Source organism: Delphinus delphis, chromosome 13, assembly GCF_949987515.2.
Source record: "Delphinus delphis chromosome 13, mDelDel1.2, whole genome shotgun sequence".
NCBI classification, from domain to species: Eukaryota; Metazoa; Chordata; class Mammalia; order Artiodactyla; family Delphinidae; genus Delphinus; species Delphinus delphis.
The window spans coordinates 70,328,798-70,346,927 of record NC_082695.1 but is presented as its reverse complement, the minus strand read 5'-3'; the positions used below and the strand labels follow the sequence as shown (position 1 = coordinate 70,346,927).

At 39.9% G+C, this 18,130-nt stretch overlaps 1 protein-coding gene and 1 pseudogene across 13 annotated transcripts in view; both read left to right on the top strand.

Moving 5' to 3' along the window:
• The window catches only part of TCF4 (transcription factor 4), a 360,227-nt gene that overhangs the window by 299,018 nt on the left and 43,079 nt on the right, over positions 1-18,130 (top strand). For all 13 annotated transcript variants that reach the window (XM_060029101.1, XM_060029100.1, XM_060029098.1 and 10 more), the window contains 3 exons: positions 1,902-2,007; positions 5,626-5,759; positions 11,631-11,763. In XM_060029101.1, the coding sequence (XP_059885084.1) occupies positions 1,902-2,007; positions 5,626-5,759; positions 11,631-11,763 (373 nt within the window). The remainder of the gene's footprint in view (positions 1-1,901; positions 2,008-5,625; positions 5,760-11,630; positions 11,764-18,130) is intronic.
• On the top strand, positions 2,430-2,603 carry LOC132436717 (U2 spliceosomal RNA; annotated as a pseudogene).

Sequence of the window (18,130 nt, the reverse complement as noted above, 5' to 3'; positions counted from 1 at the left end):
GAGAGTTTATTTTCAGTTTTAGAGTAAATATATTGATTTCTGAAATTTGGGAGTAATACATAGTATATTTAGCTTGTATTAATACCGACTGACCGGGAACCTGTCAGACTAATAGTCTGTAGGTATATTATAGTTGTTTGTGCTCATTCTGTCATTAGAATGAGATGATCTAATTTTCAATTTCCCCTTTCCCTAGAAGGTAATATTTTTTTCATCTTTTAGCCTCATCTCAAGACCTCTAATACATTTAGTAGTATTTTCCAAACTGTTGGGCAGTTGTATAATTCTCAAGGAAATACTGGGTTTTGCTTGATAAACTTAGCGTATTGATTTGCTTTGGGGTTCCTGGCTTACGTTTTATTCTTTATCCCTAAAAGATACGTGAAAAAGTTTTCCCCTTATCGTAAGCCCTGTAGAAATAGAAGCAAGGAGCTGTTTACACATTTAAAGTATGACTAAAATTTAAAAATCAAATGAAATCTAGCCCAGGAAAAATATAGGGCTTAGATTCTTTCATGACTTAGGAAGAATCCTTGTTTTGTAAAGTGTGCAAGGGTTTTTCTGGTTTATTTCTGTTTTGTTCAGTCTCCAGGACCTCCCAATTTCAAGGGCACTCTGGGGCATACGTAGCATTTATTTGATGTATGCATGTGTATGCATATTCTCCCACATCTGTCTCTGTGGCCCTATCCTTTGTGAAATCCTAGACCTTGTATTAGCGCCTAGTTCGTGATTCTTGGTGTTTCGAGAACAATTATATAATTTTTCTCAGGGTGTTTATTCCATGTGCGCTGTGAAAAAAAAAAAAAAATGGGAGTTATTTTTTGGTAACCCTGCAGTTGCCTTTTTATTGGTGGATTTCTTTTTTCTTTTCCTGTGACCTGTGAATATCACCAGAGGTTCACTGCCAGTTTTGTGAGCCGCCCGCTTCAAATTGGAGGCAGGAAGGTATCCATTTTCATCAAGAGGATGACAGCGTTTCAGTCTCTCCGACCATCTGGAGAGAGGAACTTTTGGAGCAAAAGGGAACGGGGATTAAAAAAAAAATTATATTTAGCAGAAAAGGCAAGGGGGAAACCCAGTGAAAGTTAAACTATACCTTATGAATTTATGCTTTTCTGCTGTGCTGCTGTCTTCTTTAAAGCAAACATAAACAAGAAAATACACAAGCTATTTTTATTAAGGACCGGTTCCCCAAGTCTCCTGAGTATTAATAAACGAATGTAAGTAAATTAGGATTTTGGCAGTTTTTAAGTTTATTGAACATACAAAGATAATAAGAGCTATAAATGAGGGTTTTCCTCCCCCCTCCTGTGTACACACTGATTGTCGGGGGTCTGTGTAGATCTGGGCTTTTAATGGCCCTTTTCATGCATCTCTACGAAAAGCTAACACTATGGGAATTTAATATTCCAAGATCTGTGTGTCACTTTCTGAGATCTGGAGAGTGCATTCATTTTGTCTGTCTTTTTTGTCTCTCTGTCTCTCTTTCAATTTTAATTGAAAGGTAGACAAAACGGGAGAAGCTTGAGGCAGGTGTTTCTCTTTTTACCTTTTACATGCTCATGGGCCATTTGTGTTTAAAAAAAAAAAAAAAGAATGCTTAGGCTCCCAGGACAACCCTATGGGTATTATATAATATATTTACAACCAGACCTAGTTCTCAATATTCTTGCCCATAACCGGAAAATATCACACCTGGTTTTCCATTCACACAAACCTACTCGGCCTTTTTTTTGATTTTCTGTATTCGGAAAGGGGCAGTGTTTCCAGGGTTTGGTCGGATCTAGGATGGACGTGGTAGAAATTTTGCCTTTTGTGCCTGCTTCTTGTAAAGTCATGGACCTTGAGATGCTTTGGTCCAGGCAGCAAGCAAAACTAAACGGGCTCTTGTTCCCCAGGTTTATGCTCCGTCAGCCAGCACTGCCGACTACAATAGGGACTCGCCAGGCTACCCTTCCTCCAAACCAGCAGCCAGCACTTTCCCTAGCTCCTTCTTCATGCAAGGTAAGACACCACCTCTTCCGAGGGGAAATCCACGGGTCTTTTCATGTCATATGTGGGACAGAAGAGTGCTGATCCGTGACTCAAGAAATGGAATAGGAGGCAAGTGTAGAACACTGAAGGTCATGCTCTGTTTTAGGAATTGAATTCATTTAAAATAAATTAATTAAAACTTCACTAAGACTTATTTTTTAAGTGAAAGCCACTTGAGAGATCATGAGTTAAGATTAGACTGGTTTGCTTACTTAGAACAGATTCTTCTTGGGGAATGGTCTTCCACGACTGATCATTTCTGTGTCTTCACTTCCCGAGAAGAGTATGTTTATATGTTTAGAAGAGTGTGTATTTTAAGCATCCCGGATTTAGCCTCCTAGGAACAAATTACCCTCATATATACCTTTATATAAAAATGTTGGACACTTACAATCACTTTTCGGCCTTTTGGCTAAGATCAAGTTTAGTATCTGTTCTTATCAGTAAAAACGTTGGCCACTTATTAACTTATAGGTAAGAACAAGTGTCCCATTTGAAGATGAAGTGACCTATCTAAAGTCAGGAATATTATTTCATTACACAGCAAAAGCTCTATTCCGACATACGGATTGAGGGCCCAAGACCCAGCTTTTTTCCCAGAAAAATATAGAAAATTACAGGTTCGTGGTAGATAAAGTATATTTAATCCATTTAATTGTCCAGTGTATTTAATTCAGTGCACATGGATGTGCGTTCCCCGAGCTTATAATCTCACCCCTGGTAATACAGCTCTTTCTGCTGCTTAGGAGAGACCAAGATGGTTGAAATGACAGCAGCTGCTTATGAGAGGAGACCGTCCAGAGGGTGCAGCTAAGGCTCCATTCCCTATACCCCTGGGACACTTATTGTCAAAATGTGATGATCTTGTTTCCAGGTTAATACTCTGAAATTCAGATGTGGGATTCACCAAGAACCCCTGTATGCAAACTTCACTCTTTTTGCATTGGCAAAGTGCCATGGGATTTCCTTCTTCGTGCTCCTCCCGGAAGGACCACGCCATGGGAAGGGGAGCCACTTGGGGCAGCAAGTCCCAGGGAGGTGACTTGGCATCTCCCTTAGATTACAGTGGACATACCCAAACTCATTCTGTTTCAAAGGGGTTTGTTTCCTTTCGCTTCAGAGTGTTAGCTCTTTTGAGTTGTTAGTTCACATGTGAAATTCCATGGAAAAGCTATAAAATTGAATCGAATGGGTCCCTCGGGAATAGAGAGAATTGGTTCCACACGTAATGGAGCTCCTGTTGACCAGGGTCTTTTATCTTTGTGACCTGTCCTCGATGTCCCTTTCTCTCCAGGGGAACAGCAGGTATGTCACTTGGGTGTGTTCTGTGCCATGACAAAAGGTGTATCCCCTTCAGCTATAGGTAGCAGCCACTTGGGCACCAGCGCCTCTCTTTTATGACCAGTCAGAGAGAGTGTGCTGCCACTACCGGTGCTTATAGAGATTGCCAGCTCAAGGACTCATCACTCAAAGCTGAATTTCATTGAGAAAATTGACAGAAGGATAGATTTCTTCTGTCTGCCTTCAGGAAGGTCACTTGCTTAAACCGTGCACACTGCAAGGAAAGATCAGGTTGAGTAAAGCAGTAGGCTCTTCTCCGTAGCAGACCACGCAAAACAAACTACGGGGAATGAATTTGCTTTTCTGCATATGAATACCCAAGAAGCAAAAGAAAAAATGTTTTTTGAGTTGACATTTATGATGAGCACAATTAATTTGCACACATCTAATTCTATTCTTTCAAACCCACATTATGCCAAGATCATGGGATGTGATAAATATTAATTTACTGTGAAAAGCATAATTTATGTAAAATGTGTATTTTTGTAAGTCTGCATTGAGTAGAGTGTCTGTGTTAACAAATCCTAAATGTATTTCCTTGTAGGGCATCATGTCAGAATGTTTCAGGAGACTCTTTTTCAATGATAGAGATTCTCAATTTATTTGCCATGCATGTCATCTCTTTGAAATGTCAGTGGTCTTAAACTTCATGTTTGAATTTAAGATGACATCTGAACTTCCACAATCTCAGAGCTAAATCTGAAGTACATGAATAAGAACTTTTTAAAAAGTCCTATGTTTTTACGTTATGATCACAGAAACAGTACGTCGTGATCCCATTTCACATCAATGTCCTTCAGTAAGGGTCCACAGTGCCCTGAGAATTCAGGTCTTGAAGAAAATACAGTTTAGATGAAAGATATTCAGAGACTGTCTATAGCATATTTTATTTTATTTCTTTTTAGTAGCTTATTTTAAACCCACTATTGTGTGACCTCTTATTTTTAACTTTAGCTTCCACCTTCTCGTTAAAACTCTTTACTTGTCAAAATCACAGACATGATTTTGCTTTCATAGTTCTTAAGACATCTCTGGATTATTCCTTCCTGCCCTGAAACCATTCCAGTTTTCTGAATTCTAACTTCTGGGGTGAAAAACTCAGGGAAAAAAAGGCTTTATGAAATATAGTGTCAGATTTAACTTGCCTATACTGCCTACATTTTCAAAAGGCCTTTATTAAATAACGTGTAAGGTGAAAATACTCTTATTTTCAAGGGAGCAATGCCTGCCATACAATTAACACCTAGCTGATGGCCTTGTATATATCTGGCATTTAATAATTTTTGTTAAACTACTGAAGGAAAGAAAACTTGAACTGAGCAGTAACATAGATGCTCTGCTCCCTTAATTTGAGAAACCCAGACCAAACAATAGCAATCTAGTAGTAACTTCGAGGCCAGTAGGTCCAGAGAGTAAAAAAAAATCTGTAGGAATATTTTTAATATGGTGTTAATAAAAGATTAACTTGGTATTAAAAGATACTTCATATAATTTCCATATAATTTTAAACCTCTTTTTAACTCACAGTTTTATAAAATCCAGAGGCTCTCAAAATTGTCCTTACGGTAATATCTACCTTACGACATGTGTGTACCCTTTCAATTGCTACTGAAGGCTTACGATAGCTATTTAACTATATACCAAAATACAAACATTTAAAAGGAAGTCAAAAACTCAGAACTATATACATGAGGTTCCTCTTCCCTACATACCAGAATGTAATTCCAGCTTTAATTCCATCTACTCTGTGTGTCACAAAAATGAAATCCAATCTGAAATCAGAAATTTTTTTTTTCATTATTACTTATTTCTTTATATGCTCTCAAAACTTGTAAGCTTGCCAACCCTGTAATATCTCAAGTGTTTTATTTTCACCCCAAAATTTAGGAACAGTTTAATTTTTTAGTTGGTTTTCATAGAAAAAAAAAAAAGGGAGACCTCTAAGAAATGTTTTCTTTAGCATTAGCTACCTTGCTGTCTTGACATAGTTCTATGTAGAAATATGTTCTGTTCTTTTACAGTTAAATTTTTACTAAGAACCCTTTAACTCTGTTAAATATTTATATTTGTTTGGCAATATAGAGCCACTTGGGAAAAAATAATGAGACTGTCTTCTGATATAATCAGCTCAGCAACACAAAGATGAATATACAACAGGCAGTCATTTTCCAGGATATGAAAACACCCTACTCTATAAGGCAAGGCTGAGTGCCTCAGAAAAGTCATGGTTTTCTTTGTCCTTTACAGATGGCCATCACAGCAGTGACCCTTGGAGCTCCTCCAGTGGGATGAATCAGCCTGGCTATGGAGGAATGTTGGGCAATTCTTCTCATATTCCACAGTCTAGCAGCTACTGCAGCCTGCATCCACATGAACGTTTGGTAAGGCAGACTCACTTGGTAATGGGGACAACACAGCTTGTTTATTAAATCTCACCCTGCCTTTGCATGCACGTACACGTGGACTCTGTCGACGAATGTAAAACTGGCACGTACCCGTTATTCTTACAGTTGTATTGTTTCTGCAGTCAAAGACATAAACTCAATCAGACCACCTTCCTAAGCCATATTCTCTTTGTCGCTGTCCTTCTGTTTATTGCGTTTTGTTCTGTGCTTTCTTTATCACGGTGTCATCGTCCCTTGGTACATAAATACATATTGTATTTGAGTTGCAGAATTTTAGCTGTGGCGGCTCCTTGGGTTTTTTTTTTTGGTTTTTTTTTGGTTTTTGGTTTGGGGTGGGGTTTTTTGCTATCTGTAGTACTGAAGGATATACTGCAGGGGGCAGAGTGATAGCTGGTGGACTTTGAAAGTAGGTGATAACACATCTCCCACGGGCATTTCCATTTCCCCTTGACCGGCTTCTGTAGCTCGTGACAGCTTTGAACTCTTGTACCACACCTGAAGGAAAGCGTTCATGTTTCCTATACACTCCCATCAGTAACAGCAACCATGGGGCTTCTGTTTAGATCAGATTCCCAATTTTCAGTATTTTAGCTATACTTCCATACCCTCCAATACTATACTCATCCATCCTAGTATGTGTCTTTATTCTGGAGGAAGTAACGCATCAGATGTTTTTCTAACCTCAAAACCTACCACAGCCCAGAACCCACTGATCTTAAGTCTATCACTAAATGGAGGAAAGAGTACTTCTAGATGAAGGTTTGGGATGCAGATAATATGGGACCAAGTATCTTGCGCAGTAAAATGGCTTTAAAAAAGGTATGAACCTCTAATCTTCAAAATGCAAAAGAGTATGAAAAATCCAGTTAGTGGGACTTATATTACTACTCTCCATCTTGCGATGTGCTCCTTTTTCTTCTAATACCCAGATTTATGTTTCTTTCTCTGTTCTAATATAGGAGATAGTACTTTCTGGATTTCTGTGGTCTTTATTCTCTTTTGCTCAGCCACCAGAGATATTGAAAAGGTGACATATCCTATTCTGATGACTGAAAACATCCCAGAGGTTAAGATTTCCGATATCCTTTCAAGTATCAATTTAGTTAGTCCTAGTGACAGAGACACTGGGAGGTCAGTTAGCTTATTCTCAAATGAGAGATAAATGATGGAGATGGAATTGACCTTTTTTTAATCATCTCTCAAGTTTGAATGTGGAAATCACAAACTATCTTAAATTTCAGCACATTTTCAATAAATAGCAGATGATTTACTTTCAAATTTCTTCTTCTCCCACCTCCTACTTAGAGTCATTAGCATGAAAGTTTAAAGAAATAGCACTTATTATTATAATAGAATTTCTTCTTGGCTAACATTTTTATTTCGCCATCATCATTTTGCACTTCTCTAAAGAACCCATGATCAAAATTGTATGTGTCCTGTAGGCAAGGAAAGTTTTGATTACAAATAAAAGACTTCGGCACTGTACTATATGTTGGAATTTCATTTGACATTTACTTTTCTTCGCTCCTGTATTTCTTTCTTCCTTTATCATGATCTAGAACTTCGACTTAGGTGGTTTGATTTTTATCCCAATCGAGTTCACTGCATGGGGGAAGCATGTTGAAAATGCGCTCAAATGCACAGAAAATGTAATTTTAAAAAGGAAACCAGCTACACCCTTTTAGAAAAGTTTGCTGAACCAAAACAATATTATCAACCAGGAGGAAAGATCATTTTGAAGGAGTAACCCAATAGGTTGTATCAGGTGCTATATTTGTAATGTCATTTATCCATCTCAAAACAATTTTCATTCTTAACATGATCGTTTAGCAGATCTTAGAGATGAGGGGTTTTGTTTTTCAGAAGGGCAAATGAATTAGGTCTCTGGTAATGTATCCTGATGAATTTTCTCACTGATAGGGAAACTATTGAATGATTATATCTAGTAATCATTGTGATTTCAGTAACTATTCAAAATTCTCTTGCTGAAGTGACTTCTAAAAGTCTGAGAGTGATTGAGAATCATTTGAGTATACAGTAGGTGGTTAGTTACCTTTCATTTCAAAGTAATGGTAGTTCCTTAAAATTTTCATCTGGAGGGCTTCCCTGGTGGCTCAGTGGTTGAGAGTCCGCCTGCCGATGCAGGGGACACGGGTTCGTGCCCTGCTCCGGGAGAATCCCACGTGCCGCGGAGCGGCTGGGCCCGTGGGCCATGGCCGCTGGGCCTGCGCATCCGGAGCCTGTGTTCCGCAACGGGAGAGGCCACAACAGTGAGAGGCCCGCGTACCGCAAAAAAAAAAAAAAAAAATTTCATCTGGAGCTTTTGCCCAATTCTATACTGAACAAAGGAATAGTTTGAGAAAAAGAAGAAAGCTTTCCTTGGATTACTTTGGGTGTAATTTGGCCAAATTAGTATGTCTCTGAAGGTAGCACATTTTAGAAACATTATTGCCTTTATCACTTTATACTGTGTTATAATAGAACATGTAATCACAAAGCTTAAAATCCACATATATCAGTAGCAACTGTCAAGTCACCCATTTTGATTCTTTAAATCCCCTGAACAGTTTCAGCCTCTACAACAATCCCACAGCTAATCACTGCTATGTCACAGATACACATGCAAACTCACTCAGAAGAACGGAGTTTGTGGTTAAGCTTTGGGATGAGCTGTTGTAGAAGGCTTAAGTTTGGAATGACTTGGCAGAGTTCTTTTCAAAAATAGGATAGAGTCCCTGCAGTCTGGCATGGCTTAGGCATGGTCTTTGTACCACAGAGGGAAATAGTCCTGGGAGTCTGGAATTTTAATATAAAGGAAGTGCTGTTGTCTTTCATTGTTTGTAACATAAAGTCTTACTCCAGTGACTCTCACTGGGAGCAATTTTGCCCTACAGGGAATGTTTGGTGATCTCTGGAGACATTTTGGGATGTTACAACTCAGAGGGGCGTGGTGCATATAGGTGCTGCCGGAATCTAGCGTACAGAGACCAGGGATTCGGGAAACATACTACAATGCGTGGGAGGAACCCCCCTACACCCACACCCAACCCCTGCCAAGCAAAGAATGATCAGGCACAAAAGATGAACAGTGCCAAGATTGTGCAACCCTGCTCTAGCCCAGAGTTTGACTACTTTATTCTTAGTATGTGCTAACAACTATATTTTCTTCTTTGTGAATTATCGACCCATAGGTTGATAAAAACATCACTCATGGAAACATTTTCAACATTTACTCTGTCAGTAGACTCCAAATACACTATAATTGGGTATCATAAGTAAAAATAAATAAACAAATAGTGGGCATGTAAAACCATAACACTTTGTCATACTTCCCCTTTCCTTTGCCTTTGTGGCAAGCAGGGTGGACAGTATTAATAGCTGAAGTAAGAAAGACTAAGGGGAGTGCTTATAGTTGATCCCTAAATACTCTTCAAGAGACATTATTCACATATCACTAATATTTTCTGTGGTGTTTTTATTACGTCTTTGAGTGACAGTAGTTGTCAAAATCCTTTTCTTTGTGAAATAGTCTAGTTATAAATCTCATTAACTTCTTTCAGCATCTAATTTTCTGTGAGTCTCTAAAAATTACTGATTTACATGGATTGCATTGGTTTCCCCATTAAAATCTGTGGGGAAGAACTTTTCTCTTTATTCTCTGAACTCAGTAGTAACCCTTTGTCAAATCCTGAATTACTGCCCATTTTACACCAAGTTGAAAGGGTCTAAAAGTTCTCACTGATGCAGTAATCTTTTTCCTGTCTCATCCTGTCATTATTGTAGGTATTTAACTATTTTTCAAAATGCTTTTTCCTCTGTTTTGATTTTTGCAAGCTTGGGACTGATTTATAAGGTTTCTCTATGCTTCAGAAACTCAGCATGGAATAGGACTGGGTAGAAATGAAATCAAAGCATCTTTTTTACTTTTCTTTTTCCATAGTCTGTTTCTTTTTTCTACATTATTATAGTCTTTAGCTCTCAAGCAGAAATAGCTCTTCTAAGTTTGGTCTTCCATGGCTTATCCAGTTTTTTAGGTCAGTCGTACTATGGAATGGGCCCACTCTATCATTCTTTGGAGAAAATTTCGTGGACTACTTGGGGTATTCTGTAAGTGCCAAGTAGAAATGAGTTTAACAGGTGGCCTAAGGAATTTTTGGTCAAGCAAAGATGTCCATGAAATTTTAAAGTTTGAAAGGCATTCTTGGGAACTTGGAATGGTTTAAGGGCATCATCCCAACTTTCTCACTGAAGTTGTCCTTTCCGTTGGACTGTTTGGAGTGTGCAGAGGTAATATTTTTAAAGGCATCTGCCACGTCATTGGCAAACTGACTCCAAAATGTAGATTCATTTTCTAAACTGTTTAGTTGTCTCTCAGATAAGTAGCATTTCAGTCCACTATTTATTAAACACGAGCTGGTAACCTGTTGTTCTTTGTTCATAGGATGAGTGTGTTTAGCACTCAGCCACAAGTTGTGGGATGCGGAGCTATGAGCTCTGTCCCTCCCCTTGAAGAGTTTACAGTTTCGGTGGAAATGCTCTTGAAAGAGAAAGCATGGAAAAGCAACATTTAATTAAGTGTTTAATGGCGCAGTGCAGAATGTAAACGCATTAGGGATTCAAAGAGACGAGATTATGAAAGAGTTGGAAGTAGTAAGGGACCCTCAAGGAAGAGATAGAACCCAAGATGGGCCTCACGAAATAACTAGGGGATCCCAAGACACAGTGTGTCCACGCTTTAATCACCCCTGACTTTCAGCATCATATTCAATCTCTTAATTTCAGCAGAATCTCCAATAATGATATAATAAAGATGCATAGCCCATTAATATACTACATAGAAAGAAAAAGTATTATATTTTAACTTACATACTTTTCCTTCACATGTCTGTAATCCATTCAAATGCCTATGAGAATAACTTTTTAAGCTACTTTCTTGTCATGAAAAAGAAAATAGCTCTATTTTTGTAAATGACCATGGTTTTGTAAATAACCACGTTTCTGTTAGTGATCTGCTGATGGTACAGCACTTACAGGCACTGTGAGATGCCCCAAGAAAAGCAGCTTATTTGGACAACTAGTATGATAGTCGAACCCAAAGCTAAGCCTTAAAGTAAATGATTCTGTAAAAGACGATGTTCTTTCTTCATAGTCAACTCTATGGCATATTGCTAAGCGAGAGGACCTATAAAGAAAGAAGTAAAATAAGTCATTCTCCGTTCGTTTGTTCCAGTGTAATTCAACACGGTCATTGATGTCAGGCTTTATGTGTTAATGCTTTACAGAGATATTGAATCATTACTGCTTTTTAAATTTTTCATTTACCATTTTGTTCTTGCTGGCGTTCAGAAAGATGATCCAGTTTGTCAGGAAGAAGATTTGAGACTGGTTATTCTTGGTCCGTTTGTATTCAGAAGGTCAGGATGAAGTGGAATGTAAATGCTGTGGGTCATGGTGGTGTTTTATTCATTATATTATGGAATCTTTCTTACTTGATCAATAAGCCATACAGAAAAAGAATAATGGTGGTGGTCTCTTATGTTGCTGAAGTCCTAGACACGCCTTTAAGCAGTAATTTTTATATTTAGAGATCGTGATCATTTCTCAAGGTCCAGCATTGCCATTATATTCCCCTAGATTTGATGCAAACCCAAACCAACTATGTCTTTGTATTTTATTATTTGAAAAATGAAAGCTGTCAGAGCTAAGCAAGATGTATTCTTGGATATTTTGAAATTCCGAGGGCTGTCTCCATTGCAAAGCGAAGAGTTCTGAAAGAAGTGTTGGAAAACTAATCCACCAGATGTTTTGTGATTAAACATGGCCTCCTTTTTCTGCTTCTTGCCACAGAGCTATCCATCACACTCCTCAGCAGACATCAATTCCAGTCTTCCTCCGATGTCCACTTTCCACCGTAGTGGTACAAACCATTACAGCACCTCGTCTTGTACACCTCCTGCCAACGGAACAGACAGTATAATGGGTGAGTCTTGGAAACGCCAGTTCTGTTGCCGACAACCAGTGTCAGGGTTTAATAATCGAGGACCTCTCCCCACCCCATCACTGAACAGTAATCAAGCAGTGGATTTTTATCACATAACCAAAATGAACAGACAGATGAACCAAACACAAATTGTCATTGGCTTGACTGTAATCACTTTTTTTGTCCCAAGAAAATGAAATTTGGCCACTTTCTCCATTGTGAGTGATTAGATCGAATAAAGGTTTAAATAGACCAAAACTACCTTGCTTCTCACAGTCTCAAACAGCTAACAAAGTGAACTTCAGTAAGACGAACCACTGAAGATTAGTAAGATAGAAGGCATAATAGCTCTAAGTAGGAGTTATTTATCGCTTCTCTAGTTCCAGTCACTGTGCAAAGCTTTTAACCGTAACACAGCGCTGTCTTCTGAAAAATAGCTCGTGTGACATTTATAGATTGTTATTAATAACTAGATAGCTTCACCTTATGGAGACTGTGGCATCGTTGACGAAGTGTTTGCTGACTTATGGGAGACGAAGTGTTTGCTGACTTATGGGAGAGGAGATGTGGGGGGGGGACGAAGAGGGGACGAAGTGTTTGCTGACTTATGGGAGAGGGGATGCCTGGGCATCAGTGGGCCAGGAGTTAGTTGCTGCTTTTTCGCAGCAAATTCACTGATAAGTTACAACCCAAGCAGAGTGCCTCTATCGAATGAGCTGAGCCATCATCTTCTCAATTTTCGTGATGCCCATTATGGTCCTCTCCCTAGGACGGATGGTTAGCCCACCAACACTCTTCTCTTGAGGGAAGAGCCAGGCAGGGCATGCAGCTGCCCCTGGAGGAAGAGTCCGGGTTAGCGGTGAGGCAGCCACCAGCTTCTGATTCTGCCTTTGACAACCCTGTCATTCAGATGAGCGGCACAGCCTGACGCTTCAGGGTCTTATTAAAACCTCAGACTTCCCTTGGTCGCCACCTCCTCTGGCTGTAGCTCAAACCCACCCCTAGCTCGGCCTTATGATCACTTCTAGTGGGTCCAGTTCGTGACGAGAACACTAACTGTACATTTTATAGAGAAGAATGTATGACAGAAGAATACTGCTGTTTAGTCTCCTCAGCTCTTCGCAGTTTTTTTTTGTTTTGTTTTTTTTTCATTTTCTTTAGATAGTCTCTGGAACTTCGGGAAGTGGCATGAATCACTTATGAGGGGGAGAGTTTTTGATGAACGAGAAGAGATGTGTTTTGAAATGTTGCAAATAGAATTCTGCCTAAATAATACACTCCCTGCTTACTCAATAATATACTTCACACTTGAGATGAGCCAGCTAGCAGCCCTTCCCTTCGCCGCCATGTCGCACTAAGAGGCGAATTTAGGGAAGAGTTTCCATTTTTGTAACTTTCATAACAAAGCCTCTACCAATGCGTTGCATCAGTTTGACCTTGGAGAGCTACGGGCAGAGGTCGAGTGGGGAAGTTTTGTTAGCTATCAATGCAGTTTTGGCAGATCCGAAAAACAAGAAGAAAGAAAGAAGTGCAGAACTGAAAGAGTGAGAAAAGCATATTTCACTTCAATGTGGTTTGACAAATGGAAAACCCCTTTCTGCAGTCATGAGGTCTAGTTATAAAGAAGGATGACCGGTCATTCCTCCTCTTACAAGGCACATTTCCTGTCTACTTATGGTTTGAGTAATTTTCTTTTTTTAGGAAGGTACAAAGGTAGAGCAAAAGCTTGAGTTGAGGAAAGTAGACCTAGGCACCATTTGAAAAGAAGTTTATATTGACTGATTTGCCAAACAGTCTTTTTTTTTTTTTGGCTGCATTGGGTCTTCGTTGCTGCACGCAGGCTTTCTCTAGTTGCGGTGAGCCAGGGCTACTCTTCGTTGTGGTGCGCGGGCTTCTCGTTGCAGTGGCTTCTCTTGTTGCAGAGCACGAGCTCCAGGCGTGCAGACTTCAGTAGTTGTGGCACACGGGCTCAGTAGTTGTGGCTCGTGGACTCTAGAGTGCAGGCTTAGTAGTTGTGGCGCATGGGCTTAGTTGCTCTGTGGCATGTGGGATCTTCCCGGACCAGGGCTCAAACCCATGTCCCCTGCATTAGCAGGTGGATTCTAAACCACTGCGCCACGAAGGAAGTCAGGACTTGGGGAGAAAGAGATATTATGAGATGGTGTGATTATCCTCCACAAACTGTGGTCAGCAGAGCCACGACAAGTCTCAGTGGGAATGGAATTTGCTTTATTTAAGCTGATTGGCTCATTACTGGCTTGTAGATGAACAGGAATATCTACTCTCCTTCATTTGGTCTGGGCGGTTAGGGCAATAATAGGTGACTTCTACATACTAATGGGCTCAGCTACATCCTAAAGATGGACTTAACTTTTTATCCAGACCAAAGGGCCCTGTTTAAGTGGAGCGGGGTCTAGACAATAATAAAGGAGCTATAATTTTCAAAGGGAAAAGTGTGCGATTTGGGAACCCAGAAAATGCTTTTTAGGAACAACTTTATTGCATAAATTACTCCATCATCATGGGTGTACTTGTCAAAATCACTAGCAGCCTGTGAGAAAGCTTCAGAATCATTTCGGGACATAAGTAGACATGGTAATTCAGCTTTCTGGAGGAACAGATCTTTATTAATTTGCATACATACAATTATTACTTTAGGGTTACTTTAGGGGAGAACATTCTAGAGTGTTCATCCCTAAAATAATACATCCTCAAATTCCTTAAGTTAAAATACAGAGGAGAATTTAAGTATGATAGTAAACCTTAATATTGCACGGGGTCCGAGTCGCTCCTGGTTCTTTGCACTTTATTATTTTTTTCTTTGCACTTTAATTCTCCTAGGCTTTAGTTCGATTTTCACAGTGTGGTAGAAGCCAGGGATGGCAGTATGTCTGTGTAACAAGAAGAGAAGATTTCTCTTCTGATGTTAGTGATACTTCCCTAACAAACAGTATGGATTAATAGGATACATCTGTAGACTTTTGAAAATATTTGGCATATACTCACTCATTCTGAAATGCAGGAAATAAAGAAATATTACATTGCCTGTATCTCAAAGAACAAACAGAACTAATTAAATAATTGGTAAATAGGGAACACATAGCCTGACACATGTTTGAGATTACACACATGATTCTGTAGAAAATGACTGTAAGCAATACTAATGCCGTAAGAATGGGGTTCAAGCACTAACACATGGACATCACATTTTTCAAGTTTTCTTGGTGAAAAGTTGCAAGGCAACGCAGTCTTTTCATAAATGGCGTTGATGTCTTAGGAAGTGGCTTTTTCAGTTCAGAGGAAGATCATTGCTCCATCTCTCAGTTTCATGTTATACCGTGTCTTCCTGGCAGTCAATGATTGTCCTCAACCAGTGACAGGACAACAAAATGCATGTGGAGTGAGATGTAAACTCCAGAATCATCAGAGGGTAACCTCTCTGGAAACATGCTCCTTTGCCTCCGGCTCTGTCCTCTGCATCTGAAAGATGGAAGATGCTCACTGAGGTTCAGGATGGCTGTGTTTGACTTGGAGGGATAGCCGTTGTTTCTTGTTTTGTTTTCTTTTGCCCTTTAACGCCCAATATCATTTTTTGAGAAATGCTTGGAAGGACAAAGCTGACTCAGATTTTATTAACGACAGGATTTCTTTTTTTCTTTTTGCGGTACGCGGGCCTCTCACTGTTGCGGCCTCTCCCGTTGCGGAGCACAGGCTCCGGACGCGCAGGCTCAGCGGCCATGGCTCAAGGGCCCAGCCGCTCCGCGGCATGTGGGATGTTCCCGGACCGGGGCAGGAACCCGTATCCCCTGCATCGGCAGGCGGACGCTCAACCACTGCGCCACCAGGGAAGCCCATCGACAGGATTTTTTTTAAATGACACATTCATCCATGGATTTTTGAAAGAATCGTACAGTAAAATATTTTACATGTGGCATGTAGACCACTACTTTTCTGCGAAGCCTTGCCAGCAAACTCCGGAGGTTGCATTAGGCATGTCTGACTTAGAAGGGTCTGTTTAGCACCCTGAAATTACATGAATATAGTGCATGGAACACACCGTGGATTCTTAGTCGTTCACCTGATGTGGCAGCCAGTTAAGGATAGAAGCTAAGTCTGAGGGCTTCAAGAGTTACCACCATCAGAGCCTTTCAACTTGATTCCTAAAACTCTTTCAGTGTAATGCTGCTCAGTGTACTTTAGAATCACTACAGTCCAATAATGCCTCTGCATGTGAGCATGCATACAGAGGAGGAAATGTACTTAGTTATTAGATACCAACTCTAGAGGAGAGAGATGTCTAGAAGATGGTAGTCATATACATGGTACATGTAGGTACGTACTGTCTGCATATTTCCTTTCTACCTGCCTTATCCAATAGCCCTTCCTATTCAAAAGGGTTGAGAGACCCACCTCAATCCCCTGAGACTAACACAATCCCCTTAGACTACCCAAGGACAAGAGCGCTTCAGTTACCCACTGGGAGATACCACTTGTATGCATTCAGAGGGTGTGAGTGCTTGTGGTTTGGGGCTACACACCCTCCCTTCTTCTCAGAGGGAATTGGGCATAGAGCTAGCATAATGGTTATAATAACTGTTATTGTTTTATTAGTCTTGAACCGGCCTGCTTTTCTAAAGCATGGTATTTGCCATGTTTTTCAACCTCAAACCAAACAGTGTTGAAGGAACAGACTTCCAAGATTGATTGAATGCAACATATGCTAAAGATTACCCTGGAATATCTATCTGGTTCATGGATTAATCTGGCTTCCAACTTTCACTTCTAATGACATGTTTGTATGACACGATGCGTTTTAGTATGTGGCTTTTCTAGTAGAAACATTATGTCCGTTTCCCCTTGAGGACTTGGTTTCACAGTAATTTTATTATGAGAGTAGTCACATAAGATTCACTTCGTCTTTTACAAGAATCTTGAGCCTTCAAATACAGTTGGGTGATGAACAGGCACAGAGCCTAAGAGTAATAGGAATTTTATCCAGCAGTGTCGTGGCATCTTAGTTACAAAGACCACCAACAGAGAACAATAAACCGGTTTGATTTAAGTCTTCTCATCCATTTCCTGCGCATGGTCAGGGGGCCCAGCTTCTCCCCTGAATTCCTAGGAATCCCTCCTGCTAAAAATGAGTACGTCGTAGCCTAGATGTAAGTTTTTATTCTAAAATTGTAGGTCGTAGGAAGGCTGGAAATGCTCCTTCTTTTGTTATCTTTGTAGAGAATCTCATGACATTGTTAGGCTGCTTCTACTAGTTTAATAACATGAGGGTCACTTGGACACAGTTCAGAAAAACTTAAGTTTTTAAAACCATCATCTTCTTTCAGACAAAGGCACTATGAATTGCACCTCTTCATCCTTTTATATCTTCAGGATGTGCCCAGCCTGGGATTCTGGGTGTGCAGTAAAGGGGTAACACATCGTCCAAATTCTGGTTCACAGCAGTCAATCCCCAGACACCACTCATCCTGATGTTTGGATTAGGGTATGTCTAATGGAAATTGTCATTTTCCCCAAAGTGGAGTTTGAGACCGAGGGTGGTCCCACCTGTAGCTGAAAAGACTAAACCCTTCTTTTTGCTCCATCTTCTGGCAAGCAATAGCACCTGTGTTCAAGCCATCTGAATAATGCTTGGGTGGCTGGCAGTGTCAAATCCTCCTACAAAATTACAGTTCCTCTTAATAACTTCTCATCTTCCATTCATATTTATGTTACAGCTCTACTTAGAGATTTGATTTTTTTTTTTTTTTTTTCTCTTGAGCTAGAGAAACTGGTAAGAGCTAAAATAACATGAGAAATCCATCCAGTCTTTACCAAGCAGGGCGGCAATAGTTTTTCTCTTTATTTCTGTTATCTGGGCATTTTGGTAATCTCTGATAATATCAGTTGACAGAAACTCAGGCCTGGAATAGTAATCAAGTCCTGTTACGTTAAAGGTGGGAAAGTGGATTTGATGAGCACACATTTAATGAGGAGTGTAGTTTGCTAAACATGACCCGTTTCTTCAGTATAGAAGAAATTTTGCTATTTGAGAATTAAATATATATTCACTTTCTGATTATTCATGCCCTTTCACATAACAGGCACACAACTACAAAGAAATCTTCAGGAGAAGGACCCATGTAGCTGAACATGTTTAGGGACTCTTGAAAATGTGTCTTCTCCAGTGTTTCCTGGAACAGAACAAAAGGCATTCCAAGTGAAAGGGCAAACTGGTCCCAATAAACTGCTTTGAAATTTAAGCCCTGGGGGTGGTTCTCCAGCTGTTGCAAGGTAGAATGGCTGGCTGTATGTTAAAAAATAGTCTGCTCTTATCAGTGGCTTCCATGAACAGCCTTTGTAGTTTTCTGAAACA